Source organism: Ambystoma mexicanum, chromosome 11 (assembly GCF_040938575.1).
Source record: "Ambystoma mexicanum isolate Mex_15411 chromosome 11, UKY_AmexF1_1, whole genome shotgun sequence".
NCBI lineage: Eukaryota > Metazoa > Chordata > Amphibia > Caudata > Ambystomatidae > Ambystoma > Ambystoma mexicanum.
This window is the reverse complement of record NC_090934.1, coordinates 1,358,002,362-1,358,029,901: the sequence shown is the minus strand read 5'-3', so window position 1 is coordinate 1,358,029,901 and position 27,540 is coordinate 1,358,002,362. Positions and strand designations below refer to the sequence as shown.

General features: G+C 46.6%; 1 protein-coding gene across 1 annotated transcript in view; it reads right to left on the bottom strand.

Annotated features, from left to right (window-relative positions):
* The window catches only part of MTMR10 (myotubularin related protein 10), a 431,932-nt gene that overhangs the window by 250,054 nt on the left and 154,338 nt on the right, over positions 1-27,540 (bottom strand). Inside the window, exons 6-7 of the mRNA XM_069624915.1 lie at positions 12,236-12,326; positions 11,784-11,949 (exon numbers count right to left, since the gene is read on the bottom strand). Of these exons, the coding sequence (XP_069481016.1) occupies positions 11,784-11,949; positions 12,236-12,326 (257 nt within the window). The remainder of the gene's footprint in view (positions 1-11,783; positions 11,950-12,235; positions 12,327-27,540) is intronic.

The following is a 27,540-nucleotide window of genomic DNA, read 5'->3' as shown; positions in this document are numbered from 1 at the left end:
AGTAACGGAGGAAACGTGTACAGGAACAGCCCTTCCCACAGGAAGGAGAATGTGTCCCCCAGGTTCCACGGATGGTGGAATATGCTGGCGAACTTCTCGCACTGGAGTTCACCGCCGTCGCAAACATATCAATCTGTGGCCTGCCCCATTTGACGAATAGTTGGCCCACCTGATCCAGACGAAGCTCCCACTCATGGAAGGAGCACAGTTCCCTGCTGAGGGAGTCTGCAATGGTGTTCGACTCCCGCCAGGTGGAGAGGGACGAAAAACATCCCCTGTCCGACAGCCCAGCGCTGCAAGACCTGCACCTCTTTGGAGAACGCCGGGGATCGAGTGCCCCCCTACTTCCTGATGTATAACATGTTGGTGGTGTTGTCCATGAAGATCCCCATCACCTTGCCGTTCAAAGATGGTAGAAACGGCTTGAGGGCTCAGAACACTGCCCGTAGCTCTAGGATGTTGATATGAAGATTCTTATCCTCCGGCAGTCACATGCCTCTGGAGTGCAGACGTCCGTGGTGACCGTCTCCTGGTATGGCAGGCCTTAAAATCTCGTGCCCTGGGCGATGTTGGAGAGGACGCCTCACCATCCTATCGCCTGATGGAATTCATCGTTGAGAGCTTGCCTGTGAAGCTTCCAGATACCTCTATCCAGCGCATGTCCAGGAACTCCTGAAGGGGTCGCATTGGCAACCTGCAGAGGTAGATGCAGGACAACATTATGACCAGCAACGACTTGATGGTCCGCACAGTGGCAGTCTTCTTTTCGACGATTGAGTCTGAGCGGGCGTGAATCAGCCAGTCGTTCAGGTATGGGTATACGTGTATGCCCTGTAGACGTAGCCGGGCTGCCACTGGAGCGAGGCCTTTCGTGAACACTCTGGGGGCTGACTTCAAGCCGAACGGTAGAGCCTTCAACTGGTAGTGCTGTCCCTGCACTATGAAACGTAGAAACTTCCGATGTTTCTTGTGAATGAGGACGTGGACGTAGGCATCCTCCAGGTCCAACGCCATCAAGACATCCCCTTTTTCCAGTTGGACGAGCACATGTTGCAACGTGACCATCTTGAACTTGGGATTTTAGGTATTTGTTCATACGCCGTAGGTCTAGGATGGGCCTCCAGCCCTCTGTCTTCTTTCTGACCAGAAAGTATCTGGAATACACTCTGGAGCCCAGGAGCCATTGGGGAACTAGCTCCATCACCTTTTTCAGTAGCATGGTCTGTACCACTTCCAGGAGCTGAGCGATGTGCTGCTCATGACATGCAACCGGAGGTATCCCCTGACACTTGCGTTGAAACTCCAGGGTGTGTCCTTGGGCAAGAGCGTCCAGCACCCATTTGTCGGTGGTAATTTTACTCCACTCGCTGACAAACCTCATCATCCAGTCCTCCCACTGGGGTACACAAGTGGGGGCCCGATGCCCCGGCAGGTTCAGGCTTGCTTCGGTGCCGGACTCCTGCGCTGCGGGCAACGGCGATGCTGTCCACCGCTACCATAGGCCTGGGAACAGCCTCTGCAGGCTTCCTGGGTTGTGGATCTGGAAGGCTGTCGGTATGATGTTGAGAAACCTTTGGAAGACCTACTAGACTTTCCTCTGGAGGAGCGAAAAGAAGAGCAGTGCTGCTGGAGAGTGCCCGGGAACGGGTTGTCTCCGTATCCGCTTTGATGGCATGGAGGGAATCATCAACGGCCTTCTCAAATAGATTTTCTCTGTCGAAGGGCATGTCCAGCACCTTCGCCTGGACCTTCTGACGGAAATTCGTGGCTTTCATCCAACCTTGGTGACGAAGGCAAACACTGTTCCCCATCTGTCGGAACCCCATGTCAGTGACGTCCAATGCCACTGTGATGGCGTGATCCGGGAAGGGGAAGTGGCATCGGAAGGGAGCGATTGTCTCCATCTTCTTATCGTCGGGGAGGAACTCCAGAATCGGCACCAGCTTGTACTACAACTTCCTGTCATACCTGGCCAGGATCGCCAGTGCGTTGGCCGCCTTGATAGTGGACGCTCCGATGTAAATCATCTTTCCCATGGTATCCATCCTCTTCCCCTCGCTGTCTGGAGGGACCGAAGACAACGAGGACTGGTTGGCCCACTGTTTCCTCGCGGCTGCTGATACCACCAAATCTGGCAATGGCTCGGACCTCAGGGGATTCTGGCACCCGATATTTCTTCTCCAGCCTATCCCGCTTGGCTGGAGCTGTGCAAGGGTTCTTCATGAGGGCCAGGCCCTCTTCCCAAACATCATCCAGATGGGGCACTGCCATGATGGTCTTCCGCTTGGCCTTGCGCCTCTTGTACAAGAAGCCCTCCTTCTTGGTTTCCTCTGGCACTAGCTGGAATAGCTCGGATGCTCTGGAGATCATGGAGTGGAATGATCCAACGTCATCCGGTGGGAACACCCTACGTGGAGCATCCAAATGGGGAGATTCACCATCCACTGCGACAATATCGTCATCCGTCGTTGTGGCTGTATCCAGCCCCGTACCCACGTCTGGGTCTGCTGGAGGACTCCGAGGGGGAAAATCACTGAATGATGCTTCCTCTTCTTCGCTAGAGGCTGATCGGGACCTGGGGGAAATCACAGGTACCAGAGTCATTCTCATCTGGAGCTCTAACACCAAGGTGTGCAGGGTCGACAGAATATCCAAGTAAATGTGCCTCTGCTGAGAAGGTAAAACAGAAAAACTAGGCACTGCGCCATCGTCCTCTTCGACGTCCTCGTGGATCTTGTTTAAGGACTCATGGTCTTCATCGTTCGTGGATGCCTAGGAGCCCTGTCCCCTCCCCCCCACCCAGAGGGTCTTGAACCAGGGCCTTAGCCTGTTTCCCCCTTCTGGCACGCCTACAGACTTTGCCAAAGTTACTGCGGCGGTGTTGCACCTTGGGGGTAGGAACACCTGAGCCGCGGGGGCTACCCTTGCATGATCAGCACCCTTAGAGGTTGTGGCAGTAGCAGTAGCCTGTGCTGGTTGCGCTGTTCTGCCGCCTTCTCCTCAGTCCGCGGCTTCTCGGATTTCTCACATAGTTTAGCCAGGGTAGAGGACTTCCTCTTCGAAGAGGAGCTTGATTGCCGCTGGAAATGGAGGCGGAAGGTGATGTTGATCGCGCCCTATCCACCTTGGGACCGCTTCCGATGTTAACTCGGTGGACTTGCAGCTCTTGGCCTACTCTTGTGCCCCCGCGGATAAGGAGCCTTCAAAGGACTTAGAAGACCGCTCCTTGGACCGGCCGGTCCCGGGTGAGGTATGACCCTGCTGGGAGCACGGGTCAGAGGCCTTGGCATTAAGCCATGCCGCCAGTCTACCATGCCTGTCCTTCGTCATCTTCTTGGAGAAACTGAGGCATATCTCACACTCCACCTCTTTGTGGTCCGGGTGCAGACAGAGGCATTGCAGGTGCTTATCCTCCACAAACACATTCTGTAGTCTCCATTTGGTGCAGGGCCCTGAAGAGGGACCTTCCCTCGTTCTCCTCCATCATGGTCGGGGTGGGGGGGGGGGTGGTGAAGTGGGCACAAGGGCCTTCTAGAATCTACGATGATCTTCGCCCTTAAGGGGTGCAGAACTTTACTGACAATGGGTCCCCACCGTCAGCAGATGAAGCAAAGGGCACACGGGCCTCTTTGAAACAAAAATAGAACTTTTTCCATCAAAAACACATGCAAATAGCTCAGAGATGGCTGCCGCAGGAGGGGCTTAGTGAGGGGACTGCGATTGGAATGGGGAGGAGGGACAGTATGACCCAGGGGACAGTGATTGGTTTAGAAAAGAATTACAGTATTTTAAGTGAAAGTGAAACTTTTTTCTTTTACCAAGCATTCCCAGCCTGACGGGGAATATTCTTGAGCATGTAAATCCATGCCAGACCCAGATGCTGAAGAACCTTGGATATACTTTTCAGAATGGCACTACACACATTTAGGTAGTAAGAACTTTAGTAACTGCTCACTCTCAGAGTTAGTTACGAACAAACTCTTTCACAAGTACTTTGCACCACTTGTTATACTTTTTAAAACGGAATCCTCTTCTTATTCAGTCCATCCCTAGTTTATTGAAGAGTTCTTTCAGAGACAGAAGAGGGACCTTAGTGGTCTAGGTGCCAGCTGTAGGCAGGGTGAGATAGGGTTCTGGTGCAGGCAAAAGTAAGAGTTCCTGAAGTAAGTAGTTCACTTTAAAATTAGTTAGGGTCCAGGGACTTCAGAGAAGACACCATAGGAGGAGTCCAGCAGTGGGCCTGGGTGAACTGGATGAGAGGACTCCCAATCACAGAAAACACCCAAAAAGCTTTACAGAAAACAAACAGGCTTACGGTAAGTAAATACCCCAGCCAACACAGTACCTCAGCACAGAAGAGTTGCAGCAGGAAGACTTCAGGATCTGTAGTCAAAGACCCAGTCAATGTATTCCTTTGTCATGAAGACGTAACTTTGGAAGGGAATTTTAAGGAGGGATCAAGGGGGAAGGCTCCAGGCAAGAGTATCCTTGCAGTTGGATGCATCTCTGGCTTTTGTGCCCTTTTCAGGAGCCAGAAGAAGACTGAATATTGCTGGTCGGATTCTCGTCGTTTACAGGGTCCAGCACTCGCAAGAGGGGACTTTTAGGACTAAAATCCCATCTCTGGATTTACAGCAGGATGCCACCATAGTTTCAGCTCGATTCAGCTTGATTCGGAATTCGGAAGACATGCACCGCACAATTGCTCGAGGTCCCAGGACAATATGGGATGGCTCAAAGTGCAGGCCTTCTTAAGTCTAGTGGATCTCACCATGCTATGGGTCAGTGTCATCAGTTTTCGGGATTCCCCCATGTCGATTGGAAGGAAGGGTTACAGCAGGCTCCGGTTACACATCAGGCTCTCCGGTCGCTGGAAATCGCTACAGCCTTCGATTCTCCATCTTCTGCTTTGGTTTCAGCTCCAGAGTTCGACTTGTTAGCAGCTTCCAGATTCTGGATATTTATCAGGAACTCCTTGCTTCCTACCTTTCCAGACCTTCTGGACGATGGGCGGGGAATCCAGAGGATTCCCGCCAAAGACAAAACAGCCATTGAGGTTGTTCCTGCCTAGTATGGGAGAAACAAGGAAGACCTCAGAAACAGCAAGAACACAGAAAATGGCGAAAAAAGGAGTCCACCATTTTAGAAAAATGGTGGCCCTTCTGTGCATTACTGAGGCTGAATTAAAACCCTGTGAGTAATAAAGACAAAGTCATAGAGGTGGCCACCAGCCATTCATGTAAAACTCGCAACTGTAAAACTGTCACCAGGTAAGTAAGAAAGGGGATACTTTGTATCCCCCTAGCACTCCACATAAGGTGAGGTGTGCTGGCCCACTATATAAAATGTAAAGGGGGATGAAAATCCCTCTTTACTAGTTGGGAAGAACAAGTTACTTACCATATCTGGTAAAGTTCTTTCGATGGGATGGTGCTCCAACGTATTCCACACCTATGACAGGTAATGTTCACAGCTGTGCTGCTTTGGAAAATTTTCGGCAGAGGGCGTCCTGCGTCGATGTCGATCCGTTGTACGTCAAGGGTCGACGTCACTGGATGTTATATATAGGATGTACGGTGCCTGTAGCCTCAGTTATAGTTTTTATTGCGAATAGAAACGCCCCTCTGTAGAGCAGTGGAGGCAGCCACACCCCTAGTAGAGTGAACCCATAAGCCTGCTGGAGGGTCCTTTCCCGCCAAACGGTAACACTCGGAGATAGTCAAAATTATCCATCTAGACGACGTCTGTTTAGAAACAGCCTGGCCTAAGCGACTTCCATCATTACCAACAAAGAGCTGACCCGGGACATCCGTGAGAGATAGAAACTCAAAGCTCTTCTAGGATCCAATCTATGGAGCCTCTCCTCTTCCTTACCAGGATGTGGAGGATGATAAAACGCCAGAAGAATCACCTTCTGGCTCAAATGGAATTCCGACACAACCTTCGGGAGAAAAGACGGCCGCACCCGCAGGGCAACCCTGTCCTTATGGAAAACAGTAAAGGGTGGCTTGGCGGAAAGTGCCTGCAACTCACTGACTCTGCGTGTGGAAGTAACCGCAACTAAAAACAGTTTTAAAGGACAACAGTCGCAACAGACAAGAATGTAAGGGCTCAAAACGGAGCTCCCATTAGGAACTTTAAAACCAAATTCAAATCCCATCCCGGCACCTGGAAATGCGACGGTGGAAACACATTAGTTAACCTTTTTAGAAACTGAGAAATCAAAGGGATCTTAAAATATGAACATTCCTCAGACGAGCGCTTAAATATGGACAGCGCCACCAGGTAACCCTTAATGGTACCCACGTGCAGGCCCTTTTGGGTTACAGAAAGCAAAAAAACTAAACCAAAGGAATGGAAGATTGGAAAGGATCCACATTCTGTACCCTACACCAGTCACAGAACTTTTTCCAACGGCAACGGTACAGGGATTTCATTGCGGGCCTTCTGGCAGAATGCACCACCTCCATCACGTCTTCGGGGAGGTCCCAATCCTTATACCTCAACCTTTCAGATACCAAGCATGAAGGCTGAGAGACTTGACCTCTGGATGAAGAACCCGACCCCCCTCCTGCGAGAGCAGATCGTCTCGGTACGGAAGACTGTGGAGGGTAGATGGACATGTCTAGAAGGTCCAGGTACCACAATCTCCTGGCCCACGCCGGAGCAATGAGGATCATTCGGGAACCAAACCTCTGCAACACTTGCGGAATGACGGGGACTGGAGGGAATGCGTACAGCAGTGGGAAGGACCACTCCACTACGAACGTGTCTCCCAAGGCTCATTTTGGAGGAAATTCCTGCAAGCAGAATCTTTCGCACTTCCGGATGACACTGGTGGCGAAGAGATCCACTTGTGGGCGGTTCTCCAAAGGGCGAAGATCTCCAAAAGAACTTCCTGAGCCAGCTCCCACTCATGAAAGACCGTGCTCTGCCTGCTCAGAGCATCCGCTGCCACGTTTTCGTCACAATCGTCACCTCTGGTAATGGCTGCCAATATGGTGCTCCCTTCATCAGACTGCCTTCGTCGGCCCACCATAGAAGATCCTGGGCGACCGAGGTCGGAATCTGAACGGGATCCGACATCCTGCCGGAGAACTGCGACTGCTGCATCTTGAGAGCCCACTGCAGCAATCTCATCCGCAGCCTGGCCCTCTGGCACCAGGAAAATGCAGGATGTCTTGAGGCCGAGCAACCTCAAGAATTCGAACGCTGGGAGACTCTGGGCACGTTGAAACTTGTCCACCATCTGAAGAATGTGATGAGCCCTCACCTGGGGAGGCGAACACTGCACTAAGGATGTGTCGAGCACTGCTCCGATGTATTGGAGCCGCTGGGTAGGTGTCAAATGTGACTTCTTTAAATTGAGGGAGAAGCCCAGCTTGTGAAGGGAGTGGCAGGTGACGGACAGATGATCCAGGGCTTGCTCGGGAGAGCGCGCCCTGATGAACCAATCGTGCAGGTAGGGGTAGACATGAATTCCCCCTTTCCTGAGATACGCTGCCACCACCACCATCAGCTTGGTGAAGACCCTTGAGGCGAAGGTCAATCCGAACGGCAGGACCCGAAACTGAAAGTGCGAGTCGCCAACCGCGAACCTTAGGTACTTCCTGTGCTTGGGATGAATCGGCACATGAAAGTAAGCATCCTTGAGGTCTAGAGACACCAACCAATCCTGAAGTTGAAGGGCCTGGAGGACTTGAGAAAGTTACCATTTAGAACTTGTCCTGCCTGAGGAGCTTGTTCAACCAACGCAAGTCCATGATGGGTCTCAATCCCCAGTCTTTTTTTCAGGATCAAAAAATAAGGGGAATACCATCCCTTGTTCCTCTCTGCTACAGGCACCAGTTCTATGGCGCCTTTCTCCAGCAGGGATAGGATTTCCTGCGCAAGGAGCGGATCCGGACGCTTCAAAGAGAGCTTCCCCTGTAGATTGTTGTGAGGCCTCTGCCGGAAGGGAAGACAGTAGCCATGGGCTATGATCTCCAGAACCCACACATCTGAAGTAATGGCCCGCCATTCACCAAGATGCTGCGCAAGTCTGCCCCCAACCGGCGAACCATGGGACATGGCCTCATGACTGAGCGGACGCAGCTGCGGCAGTGCCTGAAGGCAAAGAGTCAACTGCCCAAGGCAAAGAGTCAACTACCCCGAGTACCTTGCTTTCCACCCCTGGGACTCCTATGGTGGCCCCCTCGATCTACCAAAGGAAGAGTAGTACCGAAAGGAACCTCCCCTCCATTGCTGCCCATTAGGACGAAAAGGTGGAGGTTGACGAACTGCAGCACTCAAAGACTTTGCTGCAGCTTTGGAGGTCTGCAACCTCTCAAGGCACTCGTCAGCCTTGTTGCCAAAGAGATGAACACCATCAAAGGCAATGTTCAGAAGACAGGATTGCACATCAGGAGCAAACCCTGACTTCCGCAACCACGCAAACCTGCGTATCAAGGTGCTCGCAGCCATGGACCGGCTGACACAGTCTGCCGTGTCCAAACCCGACTGAATCGACTTGCACATGGCATCCTTGCCGTCTTGCACGAGGGCTAGAAAACCATCCCATTCCTCCCCTTCGGGAATATGCTCAACCGCCAAAGATGCACAGTTCCACAGAGTGTGTGTGAATCTCGCTAAGGCACAAGTGGAGTTGGCTGCCTTCAACGCCATACCCTCCCCAGACTAAAAAAACACCTTCTTCGTCCAACCATCAAAGTGCTTATCCTCCCTATCAGGAGGGATGGTAGGGTACACAGCCTGTTTCGAGGAGCCTGTAGCCGCCTGCACCACCAAACTCTCTGGAGTAGGGTGCGTCGATAAGTAGCAGGGGTCACCACTGAATGGGTGGTATTTTTTCGGAAATGACTTATTAACTGCTGGTAGACTCTCCGGAGCAGTCCAAGCCGCTGCCACCCTCCTTTGCAAAGCCATGTGAAAAGGTAATACTGGGTCAGTTGGTGGACCTTGATCCAGGATGTCTGTCAAATCATCCTGAGCAAAATCAACAGGTGGAGCAGACCACCCCAAGTATTCTGTCACCCTTGACATGAGACACCGATAGGAGGAATCTGCATGCGCCCCGGGCTCAGGTCTACCAAACTCCACCTACGGAGAGGTGTCAAGGCCACTAGCGTCATGCAATGACTGACAGAGTTCCTCCATCTGAATATGTCCAGACAAAAGATCAACAGGGACATCAGGAGGCACAACCAACTCCTCATCAGACAATCCCTCATCCTCTGAAATATCTTGCAAAGGTTGGAAAAAGTCCAATCTAGGAGGAGGAACAGAATAGGGCGCAAAAACAAGCCTCACAGACTTACTGAGAGCCTTCCTCAGAGGTTCCACAGCCCTCGGGGCACCTCCGGCAAATCCTCCACAAACGGCATCGAGGGAAATCAGCGTCTACATCGACCGAGGCGCTGACGACAACTTCGAGGGCAGAGCCTCGAGAGAGCCCCTCGACGGACACAGCGCCAATGACGTCGACGCCTCCTTCGAAGGCTTCACAGGTTCCGACGGTCTCGATGGCATCGAGGACCGGGTCCTGGATCTGGATCTGGCACGGCTATTGCGATCTCCCTTGTCCAAACGGGACCTCGACGGCTCCCGATGATCGCGTCCAAGCCCAAAGGCGTGCGAGTGGTGGACCAAGCCCGTTCCGTGCCGGCTTCTTTCGAAAGCGCGGATGGAACTGTGCCTTGTGATTCAAAAATCGCTAACATCTGCCGGCGGAATGAATCCCATTCGGCCGGCGACGAAGACTTGGTGGGACAAGTCAACCGTCTGGCGGAGTCCTCCGACGAGGAAGGCGACCGGTGATGGCGCATTTCATACCGGGAACCACTCCTAGACTGAGACCCCCCCTGGATTTTCGCCGACGCGGAGAGTCAGCCTTTGAGTCCTCGGTCGAAAGCCCAGCGGACTTCGATTTATGGGGCTTAGGCACCCTAGCTACCTTCAATTTCTTCTTACGTTCCAGCAAGGCCTTAGATGTCAGGTACTGAAAATCCTTGCAGTCGTCGGTGGCGTGGCTTTGCCCAGGCACCAGAGGCAGATTATGTGCGGGTCCGTGATGGACATCTTCGAACCGCAGTCCCAGCATTTTTTAAAGCCCAACTTCATCTTCTTCTACTACCCTGAAGACATTGCTTTTGAAGAGAAAAATCGAGCGCGCCGAGATTCTGAAGAAAAAACAGAACTGAGGCTACGGGCACTGTGCGTCCATTATATAACATCCGGTGACATTGACCCTCGACGGAGGCCCTCGAGGGACAACGGATCGATGCAGGACGCCCTCTGCCGAAAATTTTCCGAAGCAGCACAGCTGTGGACATTACCTGTCATAGATGTGGAATAGGTCGGAGGACACAATCCCCTCGAACTGTAGTTCACCCAAGCCCAAAGAAATGAATAGGGGAGCCCAAAGGGTCAACCCAGCCTAAACCCAAAGGTTGTAGGAAACTATAACTTCAACCATACACTGTGGAGAGACATAACAAGGTCACCCATAAAAGGAGTAAAAGACTAGGTGAGAGGGGAAAAAGATTCCCATTCACCTAGGGACAAGGTAAAATAGTTGCAAAAAGATAAATGACCAGTTGTTTATACGCGCTCTCCCTTAAGATTTCAAAGTTAGGTTGATTATTTCAAAGTTGGAGTAGTTGAAAGCCATTAAATTAGGAAAAGTTATTGTTAAGTTTCAATAGTTAAAGTCCATCTTGATATGTGTTCCAATGTACTGACGAAAACATCCATTTCAGGTTGGTAGTGTTTATTTTATAAACAGTTCAGCCGACACGTGTTTCGACAATGATGTCGTTTTCAAGGCTGAAAAACACCAACAGAAAATAATAGGAATATGACCACGCTTATCGAGTGTGATAGCATTCACAATCTAATGTAATTCCTGGACATCCAAGTTATCCAAGAGTGTTTGGACAGAAGAGTGTGATGGTTGTCCCATCATCCTATATACCCAACATATCTAGCTGAAAAAAGCAAATGCACTACCTATAGGAGAAAAGCAACAAATGCGAAAGTACCATCTAAGAACTAATATTATGTACCCTCATTGCCTACGAGCCAAAACTAATTTTGGAGCCATCAGCTCTTTCTTGCTGCCTTTACCATGCCATCCCCCTCACCACATAGTAGTTACCGATATGTCTGCCTCACAAGGTGGCTTTAAATCAACAGATGTAAGGTCACGATCTCCTCAAAGATGACGACCCATCAAATCGATTTATAATGTGACAGGATAGCTATTGCTAGACCTATATATGACTGTCACTGATCTTTCGATTTGTATATCTCATGTATATGCATCAATGTTCCTCAGGTTTCGCCTTCATTGAGTTTTTCTCTCTCATGCCCCACTTTGTAGATTATAGACATATGACTACAATAATTATAGAGTCCTACTGCTATAAAATGTGAAGATGCTCATTGTATGAAAAATGTAGTCCCTACCCTTTTTGAATATTGTATTTACTTTAAACAAAATAAAAATCATTCATAAATAAAGACGGAGCACAAGGGGCGTAATTTCTGACCAAACACTAAACAGATTTCATTGGAAAGGTATGAGGAAATCTTGAACTGGATGAAATCACGGAAGGCTGGAAGACTGAAAGCTGTGGGGAGGTAATATGCACACAATCATGGTTCAGTAAGAGAACTTTATGTTAGTATGTCCGATTATTTCCTTTTTGTGGCGATTAAAAGAGAACAAACTCTGTATAGTGCCGGAAAAGGAAAACAGCATGAGAAAATTGTGCAACTCTTACCACGTTGAGATCATATAGCCCTCGTTAACGGAACAAACCCTCCACTCGGACGCACCAGTCCTTTTAATTTCTCTGTCCCAGTCAGAGTAAGTTTCAAACAAGGGTGTTTTTGGGCCGCCGCCACCTCCTCCTCCTCCTCCAGGATCTACACCATTTGTTTTGTCAGCTAGAACGAGAACATGTATGGAGTCAATATTCCATAGTATCTACTTCTTGTTTGAAGAATTTGTCCTTTCATACTAGCAGAATTGGCAATTCTGATAATCGAAATCTTGCATGCTTTCCTGAATATTGAGCAAACTCCTCGTCATTCTCCTAGCTAGGGTTTCGCAGGAGTAAGCCATCGATGAGCAAGGTCATTGCCGCATTATCAGTTTGTTACATGCAAATGCCCTCAACCTGGAAAGAAGAGTCCACAAAGAATTGAAAAAACAATGTAAATATTAACATACCTGGGTTTTGGTACGTCTTTCCAACATACTCAAATGCAAAAAGAAGCTGAAGATCTGTTGGCTGGGAGTAATGAGCAAGAGCGAGACAAACCTAAGAGAAGCAAATAAATTACTGTTTACTGGAATACACATTCTCAAAACAATTGAGATGCAATTTTGGTTGCCATATGAAAATAATTCTTTAGTTGGATGCGCTATGTAAAAGCAGAGAGCGTACAGAAACACAAACATTTATGTGCGGTCACACAAGTACCAAGTATCATCAAATTGTAAAATGAACTTATAATTAAGCAATGCTGTGGTGGCATATGAAATCAGTGGGACACACAAGCAGGACAGTATGGCGACGTGGTAACATTTTTACTTCCGTAAAAACAGGCAGATAATCCCAACAAACTAGCGAGAAAAATAATTCAATTGGGCAACATCTTCTAAATCCCAACAAAAAATGTAAAACATACACATAGGAGTTGGACCTCTGCTTCCACCCTCAACTCCACAGACATGGCACAGGAAGGCCCTGCATCCACACTACATGATCAAAAAAGGAATTTAAGAAAAGGGTAAAAATGCAAATAGCTAGACATTCAGTTGAAAGATGCTATTATGTGAACATGGAAGCTGGGTCTGTGGTACAGTGGACTAACTAATCCACTACAAGGATCTGTGCTAGACGTCATGGTCACAGATTTTGAATCCTGGCAGGACCACTTAGCCATTCATACTTCTGAGGCTGATAAAGAGTACCATTGAGTTGGGTAACAAGAAGCACTGGTTGTCAGTCTATCGCACCAAGACGCCCTGTGGGGCTGGATGTCTGCACTACAAATCCAGTTAGGTTAAACATTTCTGGGATAGAACAAAAGAAAAATAATCTTGGAAAGTTCCCAAATGCCAGAGCATCCAAACATAGATGCACTGCAGCGGTGGTGTGTTATGTATTCTTCGTCCAACACTTAAATCTCATTATGCAAAACAGGCACTGAGGCATTGCTAAGACTATCACTGGAGGGATCAGCAACTGCTATCAGGGGATTTCCTCTTTAACTGCTCATACTCCAAGGCCCCAGAGTGCCACTGCCCACAAGTTCTTTAGTCCTAGTACATACCAACTCCCGACCTGTTACGCACCCAGTGTCTAAACGCTGGCATCATGGCCCTCCCCTCTCGATAAAACATATGGAAATATCACCACCACAAACCACTTCGAATTATACTGGCACACAGGACTAGAGGACTACAGGCTTCAGTGCAACACAAGTACCAGCAGAGTCGATAAGCACTGGAGTCTGGATCTCCACTCTTTGATACCGAGGCAACAGGCCGGGACTATCTATAGGCAGCGTTTAGATTACATGCATGTGCAGCCTCCCATATTCAGAAAAGCATGCTCAGAAGGAAAAGGGCTGTGTCCACACAGCACTAGAATCATCTGGACAGTGTGGTTTAAAGCTACTGAAGCCATCCTTTCATTGTCAAGGGATGCCATTATCCGACTTCCCCATCTTCAAATTTGGGAGCTTGACATTGGTTGTGTACAGATTGCTATGGAGGTATTAAATGCTCATAAATAGAGCAATGCATATAGGTAGGTGCGGGTACTCCTGTGGGCAGCCAGAGATGCAAGTCCATTAGGGAGGCCCAATATTGTATTGCTAAAATGAAAGTAAAAGTGTCAGCCCTCTACAGCAGTCTTTGGAGTCTAATAGGGGCGGCATTCAGGGTATTTTCATGGTTTTCAACAGACGTCAAATTTTCAAGCTGCAGGTTCTACACAGGCCTACAAAATCCTGTGCCACCTCAATACCTCCATGCACACAGCACACCATTTCTTACTCATTAAGAGCAAATTATCACTGGTTAATGGCAAGCGCAAATTTATTTTGAGGCCAGTTTTAAAGACAAAGCTCAGAACACATGGCTGGTGTGATAGTGCAGGCTTCCAGTGAAGGCATGGCATCAATAGATTACAAAATAATATATTTGTGGCTGACAGGGATTAAACAGTAATCAGATCCTTCTGTGTGCATTCTACTACAGTTGCCAAACACTAGAAAAGAATAATAGCATTGAGGGAAGTTTTCTATGGAACGGTATCTTTAATATATCTTTTTAAAACAGGTCATAAGTGGGGATACAGTGTGTTTCCATATGGTCATCTTCAGAAAAAGGGATGTCAATTTAAAAAAAGCTAGACTTTGGGGCGTGACCATGCAGGAAAGGTCTTCCTGAAAGCTCCTGGATTGCTCCACTACGAATGGTTCACTTTGCGATACAAACTCATGCCAACAGACCCTGGCAGCAAAGACCGTAAGCTCTTGCCATTGTTCAGGGTAACACAGTGAAGCACTGATTACCCATAGGCAGGCTACTAGTGGAGTTTTAAGTGGCTACTCCTGTAGAGCGGCTGTGCTGCTAGTTTGCAGTCATACAGCTCCCGTGAAAGCTTGGCTATTGGTGTTTGCACAAGACATACTACCGCCTCATAGGAAGAAAGGCAGAGCCTGGACTCTCATGGTGACCTGGTAATCCTTTGCCGTCCTATACTCCAAACACACCACTCTAAAGATGTTCTACCTTGTTTAAAGAGCTGTGGCAAGTTTCCCATTTGGAAGGTCTATTTGTTTTACTTGCATTGGGTGTAGCCAAATCAATATATATATAACAGTGAAAATGTGTTTGTTTGTGGAGGCGTTTGTGGCGAATCGTTGTTCCTTATAGCATTCCACACCGTTTCACCAATCTGCACCAGATTTTACATAGTTGCTGTTAGGACCCTCCAGACATTACTAGCTACATGTCATTAGTACAACCCACCCTTTTCCCTGGATTTCAGCACCTTCACACATGACGGTTGCCTGAAATCAGCAAAACATCAATGAGGTGGTAGAAGAACTGGTCCAACACGAAGAACAAAACGCGAGGTCCAGGCCCTAGTGATGCACAATTTCCAAGAAATTTGCACCGCAACAAACTGCACCACGTCATGGTGAGGCGAAAGGTGGGGAGAGAACACAGAAGGTCCCAGTATGCAGCAGCACACCAACTCTCGCGCCCCCCCCCCCCCCCCCCCAACATATGCTCCGGGGTAGGTCAGCCAGCCACATGCGCCCATTCTCAGTGCAGTTTACTTCAGGGTGCAAATTACAACAAGCGAGAAGAAAATCGGAACAGTGACCTACAGGATGAGCGTTATTCAAATAGTACAGTGAAACCGAAGGGCTCATTTCTTTTCTATGAGGAGAAAATAAAATAAGCTAAAGGTCAGTTAAAAAGAAACTACGGATAAAACTGATGAACTCGAGCAGTAAATGGTTGAGGGATTAACCTTTTTTCAGTGGTCAAGAGACAAAGTGACTCTAGTAAAAAATGGACACATCACAAAATAATTGAACAAAGGAAATGTGCCAGAGAAAGTGTTTGTCTACAGTAACTAGAACTCTATCAAATCCAGAGAGATAATTTAGGGAGTTTCCATGGAGGTAAAAAACTAACCATCAGATGCATTTATTGCAGGTTTCCAGAGGCCAGAGGTTCTGAAGTTGGAGGCTTTCGGAGGAGAGCTGATCTTCTGTTATTTTGTCCACTTCCCCCTTTCCCCCCCAGTCTGGTTAGCTCAATAGTTGTAACTAAAAGACTGCTGGAAGTACCGGGCTAAGGGGTCTGGAGGACTGTCTGCTCCTGCAGGATTCAGCACTGGGACCTGATATGGTGGCAGTAACTAGTGCCCCACACATTTCCTTAAGTTAAAAAATGTATTGATGATCACATTCAATATTCTGGGGGTTTGACTAACTGGAAATCAAGGTCTGGTTTGGGTCAATACCTTTATTACTCTTACTGCCATTAAATAGGTGTTACGCTCAACTGGTCTCTGCATAGGCGTTGGGGCACGGTTGCAGCCCTCCCTGAACTTGAATCACCCCCTTCAGGCCTCTCCCTCATTAGAAAAGCTGTGAGCGGTGGTCCGTGGGGATACTAATCCTGTGAATTATGGAAGATAAGCTCTCTGTCCTGCTACTTCTGGCAGGGGCGCGGCGAATGGGATCTAGTTCCTTCACCGATCCCTGAAAAGGATTAGTCCAGTCCAGCTGCGACTATGCTTCTCCTTATGATTGTTAAGTCTTTCTTGAGCTCTTGTGATGCTGTTCGTTCTGTTTAATGTCTTTATATGTTGCTCCTATTTATGCCCGCACTAATGTCTCTCCTGTTTTCTTCCCTTATATGGAAATGCAGCCACAATGTAGCTGTGAGACACGAGACGCGGCCGGATGGAAGATGGATGCGACTGCAATGTTCGACAGCAGTTAAGGGATGGTTTAAGGAAAAGCGCAAAGTGTGGTGAAGCGCAACCTTAAACTGACAGTTTTTTCGATGTCTAACTTTGTCTTCTGTTTTTCCTTGCAGGCGCTGCGGTCGACGAAGGAGCGTGTCGTGCTGCGGTGCCAAGATGAAGATTTTGGCGTTCCGGAAAGTGTAAAGTTGAATACTTGGTTCACCGAAGATATGTACAGGTAAGAACAGCTTCCCTCAGTTGGTTAAGTATGCTGGCAGGAAGCAGGATGTCCAGGAAGCAGGATCTTCAAAGGTAAGTCTGACCTCAGGCAACACTGAGTGTTACGCTGCTTGCAAGTGCAGAATAACGCAGTGTGTCTTGAGGATCGGGGTAGCTTATATAGCAGAGATCGTGGGCACGCCCATTAGGGCCGACTTGCCAGCCACACCCTGCCACTCTTAGAGAGTGAGCACGTGAGAAGGCAATCCATAAGCAGCCACACCCAAGAATACACTTGGGGCTGCTTAATGGATGGAATGTTCAAGGTTAATGCATCCTGCTTAATGGATGGAATGTTCAAGGTTAATGCATCTGAAGTGCTATGTCCATAATAAAAGCTTTTTGGTGTTAAATGGATGTTCTTGTTTACTTTTGTTCATGAGCCTGGCACCAAAGGCGCCAGGACAGTGTCCACGCAGGTCTCTTGTGCATGCGACCCCTGCATGCCTGTGCCCCTGACTTCATGACCATGACAATAAGCTTTGCTTGCGTGCAATTCCCTCTATTTCGGCATAGTTGCAGTCAGCCTTATTAATTTGGAATGCTCATGTGGATAGGTTTTTACCGTGCATGTATAGGGACAGGTCACACTGCAACATCCTGGGCAGAAATCTTGTATTCTTATTATCAAGAATGACGTTTGTTGGCCCGGGAGCAGAGCATTTTATGGCAACCCTAGATCTTGACGTAGGTGTATGATGTCACGATATGGCAAACCGTGCGGTTAACTGTTTAGAGAACTCTTCCGGGTTCCTCTGTGCCGAACATCACCACCTTCTGCTAGAGACAACATTTCAACATTAACAAAATACTATTTACCGACCAAGGCCGCTCAGCCTCACCACCTGAACATCAAACTACCCCTCAATTTATTTTTCTCCTTTGCGTAACTGAATACTCCAACTTACTACCCTTAACCCCTGGCTATCTTCAAATCTATAGTAGCTCTTTGCATCAAGTTTTTACACCGCTCACTCCACTTCACAATGGCTGGTACCCTCTCCTTTAAACAGGGCACTGTAATCTGCTTCTTGTTATAAAGCGATTAAACAGGTTTATAAAAATCTCCCTTTTCATCTATTCCTAAAACCTACAGCACAATCTTCATCATAACTTTAATATCCAAACTCCTTGAAAATGTTTCCACTAGCCAAATTCAATACTTCTTTGAAACAGCCTTTTCAATGAAAAAGGGCTGGCTTCCGCCTCCCCCGAGGAACTAAATAAGTCATCACCTCAGTCTTTGATAATTTTCCCCCATTACCTACATCAACAGGATCAATACCATTACTCTTCTTAATCTACCAGGAGAGTTTGACACATCGACCACAGAATACTACTGGTCTCCTGTCTCTGCACTACCAGAGTTCAAGGTGTTCCGCTCTCACGAATCTGCACCCTACAGAAGCCTTTCTCTTCCCGTTTGCAATTCCAACCCTGAAGACCTCACATGGGTGTTCAAGGTTTACCCCCCTCCTGTTCAACACATAAGGCCACAAAATGGCTTCAACTCATTCACTCATTTGGTCTAACCTTTTATCCTTAGGATGATGAAGCCAAATATTGGTCATTCCCGGACGAACAAACTACTCCCCATTCAGGGTTCTCCAACAAACCAGCAATGGATAGAAGCTATTCATAAATGAATGCAAGACAACTGGGTCAAACACAAGAGCAACACGATAAACATCTGCATCAAAAACAAACTCAAACAACTGTGGACTTCCTCCAACAGGTCACCTTTTTTGGGTGTTTGTAATATGTAAAAAAAAACTGGGCATTCTCAACAAGCACCTCCCACCATCTTACCAGAAACACCTACCACGAAACACCATCGTCCATTCCAACTTCTACCTCCCTTAAATGCACGAAAATCCATAATTTTTTCATCTTCTTGATCATTGTCAAAATTTACATCACAATAGGTGGAATATTGTATACTTCAGCCTTCCTTAACGACATACGACAACTTGAACAGAATGATTCAGCCCGGCTTCTCAGCCCCAGGAAAACTGAGCACAGCTCTCCAACCCACTCCTCCCTTCATTGTCTTTCTGCAACAAGACATTTACAATTGTAGTCTTCTACCACTTCGGCTCCCTTCCATTTCTTCCTAACTAAGCACTATTCCCCATCCAGGAACCTCTGCTCCTTTTCCAACTATCTTCTCTCCACTCCATGCTTCAACAAATCCTGCTACAATAGACCAGTTTTCTCAGTCATTCCTACTCCTAAGGAACTGCCTCCATGCATGAATAAGAACCAGCCGACCACCTCACCGCCAGCAGGGATCTAAAAACCTAGCTCCTGCAGAAGTAACCAACCACAGTCTGGCCCTCTTGCCTATGTCAACGTTTTCACTGGTGCCCCCATTTTCGCTCCTCGTACTGAATTTGAGCCCCTCAAGCCCCACACGATCATCCCTCAACACCGGGCCCCTGCCCGTGTGCTTGCAATCCTGCCCCCCCCACCCCCGCGTATTCAAGTTAAGTAATTCCTATACATACTATTCAAAATAGCAAAACATAGATAAGCTAAGTAATAACTTTTAGTAACTTTTTGACCACCGCACCATTTAGATCCCAGGGCAGGTGAGCGTGTTGCCTTTTCACTGGTGCCCCCATTTTCACTCCTTGTACTGAATTTGAGCCCCCCAGCCCTGCGCGCTCATCCCTCAACACCAGGCCCTTGCCCGTGCGTTTCCAACCCTACTCCTGCCTCCTGTCCCTGCCCCCTCCCAGGATTGGCCTACGGTCCCCTTATACATCCTAGTGTTAGGGCAACCCTCTGCCCGTTGCAGTCCTTGCGTATACATCCTAGTGCTAGGGCAGTCCTCTGCCCGTTGCAGCCCCTGCGGCTAAGGGCCAGAGGAAAAGGGTGGTTCCTATAGTGGAAGCTCCAGACTGTCTGCAGGTATCAGCAGTGGAGGCCGTGGCCAGCAGCGACCATCAAGGTAGGTGTGGCCTGGGTGGGGAGTAGAGCAATCACTGTACTCCGGATGCCCCGCCACTCTACCTACCCTCAGAACATAGCACGCCATGGTGTTAATACTAACCAGCTTAACTAGATATAACTGTGAATATTAGCCTATGCCACACAAAGACTGACTGCGAAGATTAGCCTGTGCCACATTGAAATAGAACTGTGAATATTAGCCTGCGCCACATTAGATAGAACTGTAAATATTAGTCTGGGCCACATTAGATAGAACTGTGAATATTAGCCAATACCACATTGAGATGGAACTGTGAAGATTAGCCTGCGTCGCACTCGGAGAGAACTGTGAATATTAGCCTGCGCCACACTGAGATAAAACTGTGAATATTGATGAAAGTCCATCGTCAACACAAAATGCTTTCAAAACTTTTCATACTGTGAAACCTAGGCCTCTCTCCCACTATATAGGACTCTCAATTCTAGGTGTGTCCCCCTGTACCCAAATTGTATCTGAAACCTAGGCCTCTCTCCTAGCATACAGGGTTTTCAATCTAGGTGTATCCACCTTATCTGCCTATTATACGGTCTAACCTACTGTATTGTGGAACCTTGGCCTCTCTCCCACTATACAGGATTCAAATCTAGTTGCGTCTCCCATACCTGTATTGTACTGTGAAATCTAGTCCTCTCGCCTACTATACACGGTTCTCCGAACTAGGTGTATCCACCTAATCTGCCTATTATATTGGGTAACCTATTGTATTGTGAAATCTAGGCCTCTCTCCCACTATACAGGGTTCGCTAATCTAGGTGTATCCACCTTATCTGCCTATTTTACTGGGTAACCGACTGTATTGTGAAACCTTGGCCGTATCTGCCTACTATACTGTGAAACCAAATGTATCTGAAACCTAGACCTCTCCCATTGTACAGGTTCTTTAATCCTACTATATAGGGTCCCAAAATCTAGGTGTATCCACCTTATCTGCCTATGATACAGGGTAAACGACTGTACTGTGAAACCTAGGCCATGTCTGCCCTCACCCATATCTGGCCATATCACTCGCCCTCATGGCTCAGACTCTTGCACCAGAGAGACCAAGAATAAGGAGACCAGGCAGTCTGCACTGGACAAAGATAGCTGCAAAGAAGCCTATGGTACGTATACCTCACACCACGTCTATGGACACAGGCCACAGGCCACAGGCACGGCCAAGCATCCATGCACGATAGAATGCAGTTATGGCTATGCTCATCCGGTCTAGCAACGCATATAGCCGTCCAAACTGAAACACCCAACGTACCTCAACACCTCTGCCACTAGCATACAGCAACCAAATAAATGAAATTCGGTATAGCTGGCCACACATAGACTCTTTTTTAACAAAAGCACTATCGCAAACCTCCAACAGTGCTCACCCACGTTCCTGACCTATTTGGGCTGCTTAGTCGAGCCTAGCCAGCCAGCCACCCAAGTCCTAGACCGGCGAAAATGCACACACACATCTCCTAATCTAAAGCTCTTAGAACCTCCAGCACATTGACTACGGTCACGGAGGGCGTTCCAACCACAAAGCGCATTGAGGCCATACTCATGGGGAAAGAGCGCTATATAAATAAGCAAACAATACAACACAATGAGACTGCCATCATGATGATAGTTGTGCTATGAATGTTAGAATGAGGATGATGAGGATTCCAGTATCTGGCATGTGATAGGTGTACCGAGGCATTTGATACAATACGTGGTTAGTGGAGTCCTTGCCTAGGAGTAGGTTGTCTAACATGGCACATGGACTCACCCAAGAACAGAACACCAGTGTGTGGACATACAAGGCTGCTCCTAGCCCAACGAGTCCAACCTCCTGTTATTCTTACGTGCCCTATGGCCTGTAGCCTTCCCAATATGACATCTGGTTGTGTGATTTCTCCCTTCTTTCATCACTGTGCACAGCCTACCCCTGGATTATAAACAAGCAATGCTCTTCCCCATACAAACAGTAATTATCGGCTCTGCCAACAATAGTTTTAAAATGCTGGGTGAAGTTCTGGGGCCAACGACTCAAGCTGCCAAAAAAAACAAGAATGGTGTTTTTAACAGTTAAACAATCATTTAAAAAAATAACATTGATATATTTTTTTTTTTTAAGTACAGCTCTGTTAACCCACAAGAGTGCTAAAGAGAAGCCCCACAGATCTTTTATTTGGTTGAACCAATGTATGTCCTTATTTAAAAGTTTCTCACCATAATGCAAATATCAGATTTCGCCACATGACATGTTTTTGATGCCGAAAACTCCAGTTTCTAACTACGCGGCTGTTAAAATAACCCATTTATTTTAGGAGCAAGTCTGACAGAGCTCAAAGAAAAAGCTGCTCATGGGACTACTATTTCCAGCTATGTAATTGCCTTAGTGCCATGTGCTCCTCCTTATCCTATTAAAAGGCCAGTTTAATCCATCACCGTGAACGCAGACATAAGTCTCTAATTGGGCGGAGCCCAGGATCAATTACCTCATGGTTACTACTCCCGGAAAAACAAGCCAACAGCTACTATACATCGTGTTCAAGCGCTACTTGATGTCATCAAATCCCACTTCTTAAAGCGACCATGTTTTCATCTATAAAGAAATAGTTATTTGCGAACAACAAGCGAAATGATCAAACTGGGAAAGGCAGATTGTTGGACTACACTAAGCAGTCTTATATGTTTATTGAATGTATATAGCGCTTCAAGCCAAAACGCTTGCATAAATTAGTCAAGAATGGGTGAGGCCGTGAATATTACGAGTATGAGCTGTGCACGCACGCATGCATGCGCTGCACGAGCTTTAGACAATTAGGCCCTTCTCTTCTTGCTGCCACTCAGCTAGAAACGCACATCGGTTTAGTGGTGTCCAGTCCAGGGTTTAATGCAACATGGTGGAAAATGGTAATACAAGAGGGGAAATAAAAAATGCATCCGAATCCATAACCTTTCATGCAATCCTGATAAACAAGTTAGTCTGAAAATGACATGGTAAAACAGTACATTGCAGGAAAAGGATAATACATGATAAAATGTACAAATGCAGGAGCTCTTTGGCAGAGTCGACTAGTACTAGCCTATGGCGCTATATTTAGAAGAGTTTGTTAATGGCAGTTTTGTAGAGTGGGCGGGGGGGGGGTTCTACAACTGCACATTGCATGCATAGTCCAGTTGCAGGAAAATTACAATTGCTTTGGTGTGATGACAAGTACTGTAAAGTCAATTTAAGAGGTTTATTGAGTTAGTTGTAGGGTGCTGTGTCTTTTCCAATGTCAAAAGGGTTCCTAAGCAACTATAATACGAAAAAGAAAGCGTTCCTCCACTATCATGTTGATCCAGCTTCTACCTAGACAGAAGAGTTTTTCATATCTACAAAGAACTCGGGTGTCTGCACCAGGATGCTTGAACACCTCAGACACTTGAAAGCTTTTTCAGACTCCCTCTGTTCGTGGTTGATGCAATAAGCCCTATTCTCTTCCATCTAATCACTGACCTGGAATTATCTGAATGTCCTTAAAGCCTGTGAAAGATCACATTTCTCATTCAGTTTCCCTTTTGCTTTGGAGGCACTACGAAACGGCTTTGCCCATGGCTGGTGCTTTATAAAAACTTCAATGAAGAAATTAAAGAAATGAGTAATTACTGGCTTGAGCCCTGAATTTAGTCATCAGGCTCGGCCAACTATTATGGGGACATAGCACTAAAAGGTGGATTGAATACATTATAAGCTGCAACTATTTAACCATGAATTAACTGACTGCAGTTGTTGGCTCCGCAATTAAATGATAACATTTACTTTACATTGCATGAAATGTTGTGCACAGTTTATAGAGTACGCCAGCACCTTTTTCTTTTACCAATATTCTTTTTTTTTTAATTTGAACTTTACTCAGTAAAGACTGAGTTTTGTCAAAAACCTTCTCTATCTTGCATATCATAAAAGAAGGCGAACCCACGAAGGGTAGCTTCTCCCAAAAACCTCCCCTAGAGGCTGGCAAACCGGGCCACAGTCCAAGTCCTAAACCCTGTTCGGGAAGCTAAAAGGCCTCATTCAGCAGGGTCAGAGACCGTCACCGAAGTATTTTCAGTCCGAAGACTGTTAATTTGTTCAAATACTAAATCGATGAGTTTGGCCAGAGCCAGGGTCCATCTTGTCTTCTCGCCAGATATCAGTCTATTCCATAGTTCATCTACTTGGAAAATCCACATATTTTCGGCCAGGCAGGGGAGGTATAGCCTTCTGTTTTCCATTGTGTTGGGACACTCGACCACGAGGTGTTTTAAAGTCTCAATAGCGGACTCGTTTTTACATAAACGGCAGCGGCTTTAGGTTCCATTTCTTCTTAAAGTTATGATCTCTCTCGTAGGGAGGAGGTTGAATCTGGCTCTCATGACAGAAATTCTCAGCTTCTTATTTGGAAACTTTACACAGTACTGGAGCGTTTTTTTTCCCCTTGTTGAAAGTGGGTGGGAGATGTTTCAGGAGTTTGTTTTCCACCGCCTTTGCTGTTGTCACAATCCAGTCCATGTTTTCCGTCTTTTTTTTAATTCTTTCTGGGTTTTCTATTAGCTCTTTCTCGGTGCATTCAACTTTTCTCAGATCATTCTTTCTCGCTTCCACCCATTTATTCAAAGCCGTACATTTGCTTTACCAATATTCTGAATCGGACCTCATCCTAACAAACACTGCCCTAAACTGCACAGGAAAAAAGGGTGCAAACCAAAATAAATTGTAGAAGAGATTCGGAAAAATAATTTTTATAGCTATAATCTAAAGGTTTTGTGCAACTACAATATCACTGAAGCCGCCTAATAGTATTGACAAGCAAGAAAATAGCAAAATAAAAGTAACTGATCCATTCGATTGCAGCAATGAAATTGGAATAATGCAGGGTGGGAGAGGAATGATTCAGTAATTGCCACAATATTTCACCTCTCCCTCTCATTCTGCCTGCCTCTTTATGAATGCTTTATTTCCTCCAGTTCTACAGTTTACATTTCAGTCTTGAGGGCTGTGCCTTCATGTCTGCCCTGTGCCCATTGACAAAGCTCCTCTTGCAAGGTACTGAATAAGAAAACGCATATGTAATGCCCTCCATGCTCACCACTCATACTCAAATCAATGTATTTCCCCATCTTGTGTTTTGCCCTCCTATCTTCTAAGAACTCCTTAGAAGAAAGCTTTCAAACCTGTTTGATGCAAAGGTGTGTTTGCACCTCCTCCAGGCCTAAGCCAGGGAAGCAGTAGCGAAACATGGCAAGGGAACTATTCTGAGTCAAATACTAACACAAGAGCACCTGAAGCACTTGTGTATTGGCTTTCGGAAAGAGATCCGTAATCCTCACCATCAATTATATTTAACGGTAATCATTCAGGTATGAATCCCTTTCCAAAATAGCCTCAGCCATGCAAATAGCAGTGGAGAGAAGGAATGTCACATCCTATACAAGAGATGGGGCCTCTGCCAAGCAACCTCTAGAGAAATGACATTCAGGCATCACCACAACCAGAAATTGCAGACGCTCAGTGGGAAGACCTAGTAAGCACTAAGCCACAAGTTGGCAACATCTTTAACTATATAACAAAACAGTTAAAATCTTCCCCGCCTTCTTCATTGGTAAACAATAAAAATCATTTGTTTGCATAGTCTTATACCTACCAAACGTAGTGATTATGCAATTTACTCTTTATTATGATCTCTGGCCTTTATGAACAGGGCTCTCTTTATTGAGTAGTGCCACAATCACACAAGTGGTGGATTGAGAATTCTCTGTGGCTGTTGTAACAATGGTCGCAGGATAACAGAAGGGCGTGGCAGGGTTTTGGTAGCTTGAGCTTGAACGATCATTCAATTTCACAAATACATTCCAAAACAACCATCCTTGTAGTACACCCCAGGCTCCAAAACAAAGCAATCCATTGCACCATGGGCCATGTCTCCCAGTAGGAGACCGGTGAGTATATGTACAAGACTTTTGCAATTCGTGGACTACATTGGTCATAAGCAATGAAGCAAAAGGGATAGTTATTTGAGCGTAGACATTTCTGGGACACGTTGAGGGCCAAACTCTCAGGCAAAGTGTATGGAATGAAGGAGGAGAAAACTGAGAATGCCAACATGCTCCCAGTGAGTTCCTTTGACTGTTGAAAGGTGCCAGCCAAAGGCTTGCAGCGAGTTCTCAGGATTTTCACCTTTCACAGCATCATAAGACACTGAACAGGTTTCCCACAAGTTAAAATCTAGTTTGCATGAAATAATGCTGTCACCAAATATTTTGGTGGGAGTAACTTAATCGCAACTTCATTGTTTCTAGCTATCTATCTTGACCTGTAACAAAGTTGAGCATATTCTTGTCTTGTGCGCCCTGATGCTCCAGGGCTTGGCGCGCCCTACAAATAATAAACTAAACTAAACTAAACAAGTTCTACATCCTGCTGCAAAAAAGCAATGATTGGTTTTAAACATGGAATTGTTTCATCATTATTTGATCATAAGTAACAATTTAGCACACAAGCACTTTATAAAGAAAAATGCCAAAAACAAAGCTCTAGTGCCCTTTAACTAAAATGTAGATTATTTTACTAAATCCACCTATGCTTTTCCTATGTGCAATTCTCTTAATGTTGGAGGCATTGGAGACTCAATGATTTGAGAAAGCTTGAGAAATGAAAATGCAGCAGCGATGTGCCAAGAAGTGCCAATGAATAGACCTCTTGTTCGGCCTGTAATGAACTCCATGCTGGCAGGTTTGAACAAGTTCAGAATGTGATGCTTAGGCCAGAGAACGCGTACTATTCAAAGATCGCTGAAGTTGAACATGAACACTAGTTTCCTAAGCTTCGGGCAACTTGTGCATAAACATTCCATGGCCCACAAAATGGGACTGAACAGTTTCCCCATCGTCACAAAAAGAGGATTCCAGAATCTCCACCGGGGCAAAGAGGGGATTCCAGTTTTACAGGTGCGCTTAGATTGAACAGCTAGAGGTAGTTTTAATAAACCGGTTCCACCAAGATTCTCACAGAAATAATGGCAACAGTTCTCCAAACTAGAAGACAGGTACACTTTACAGGGAGCATATCGTTAGGGTGCAGAAGTAAGGCTCGGACACAAAAGGTGGCATAGTTTTGGTCAACACTTTTATTAACCAGTAAAAGGGTTGGAAATACAGCCTCTGTCCCTTAAGCTAAGAGGGGTTTCCCTACCTCAAGGGAATGGTAGGCACATGTCAGGATGTCAAACAAATAGTCACTGTTGTGTCCAAAAACCCTGCTTCTGACCCTAACATTAGTAACTTGCATCTAATGTGCAAGGACGTTTTTTTCCAGAATTAAAGTGGTAATGACAGTTCTTGGCAACAAAAACGTTTCCAATGTCTCGGGTTGTCAAAACAAAAATAATGTTCCTCTTCCTTTCTTCCTTTAACATAGTACTCCAATGATTAGAGGTTCGCTCCTTTCCCCTGGATTCTTTCTGGTTGATAAGTTAGGAACTTGTATTCTCCTTATGTGATTTCCTGTACTGGTTACCGCCTTGGGTCCCAGACCCTCTACTTTGTTGAATGAACTTGCCCTTATCCTCAGGGTTTTCTGTGGGTGCGAGCCCCAGACTCACAATTATTTATTATAACAGCTTGGTTTACTCTCCTGCCAATCATGCAAGTATTTCCTTGTCTCACTATTCCTCTCAGGGTCCCAGACCCTTTTTATCTTGTGGTCTGCTATTGTTCACAGACTCTTCACGCACCACTAGCACATCTCGGTCTACCTGCGTATCTGTTCCT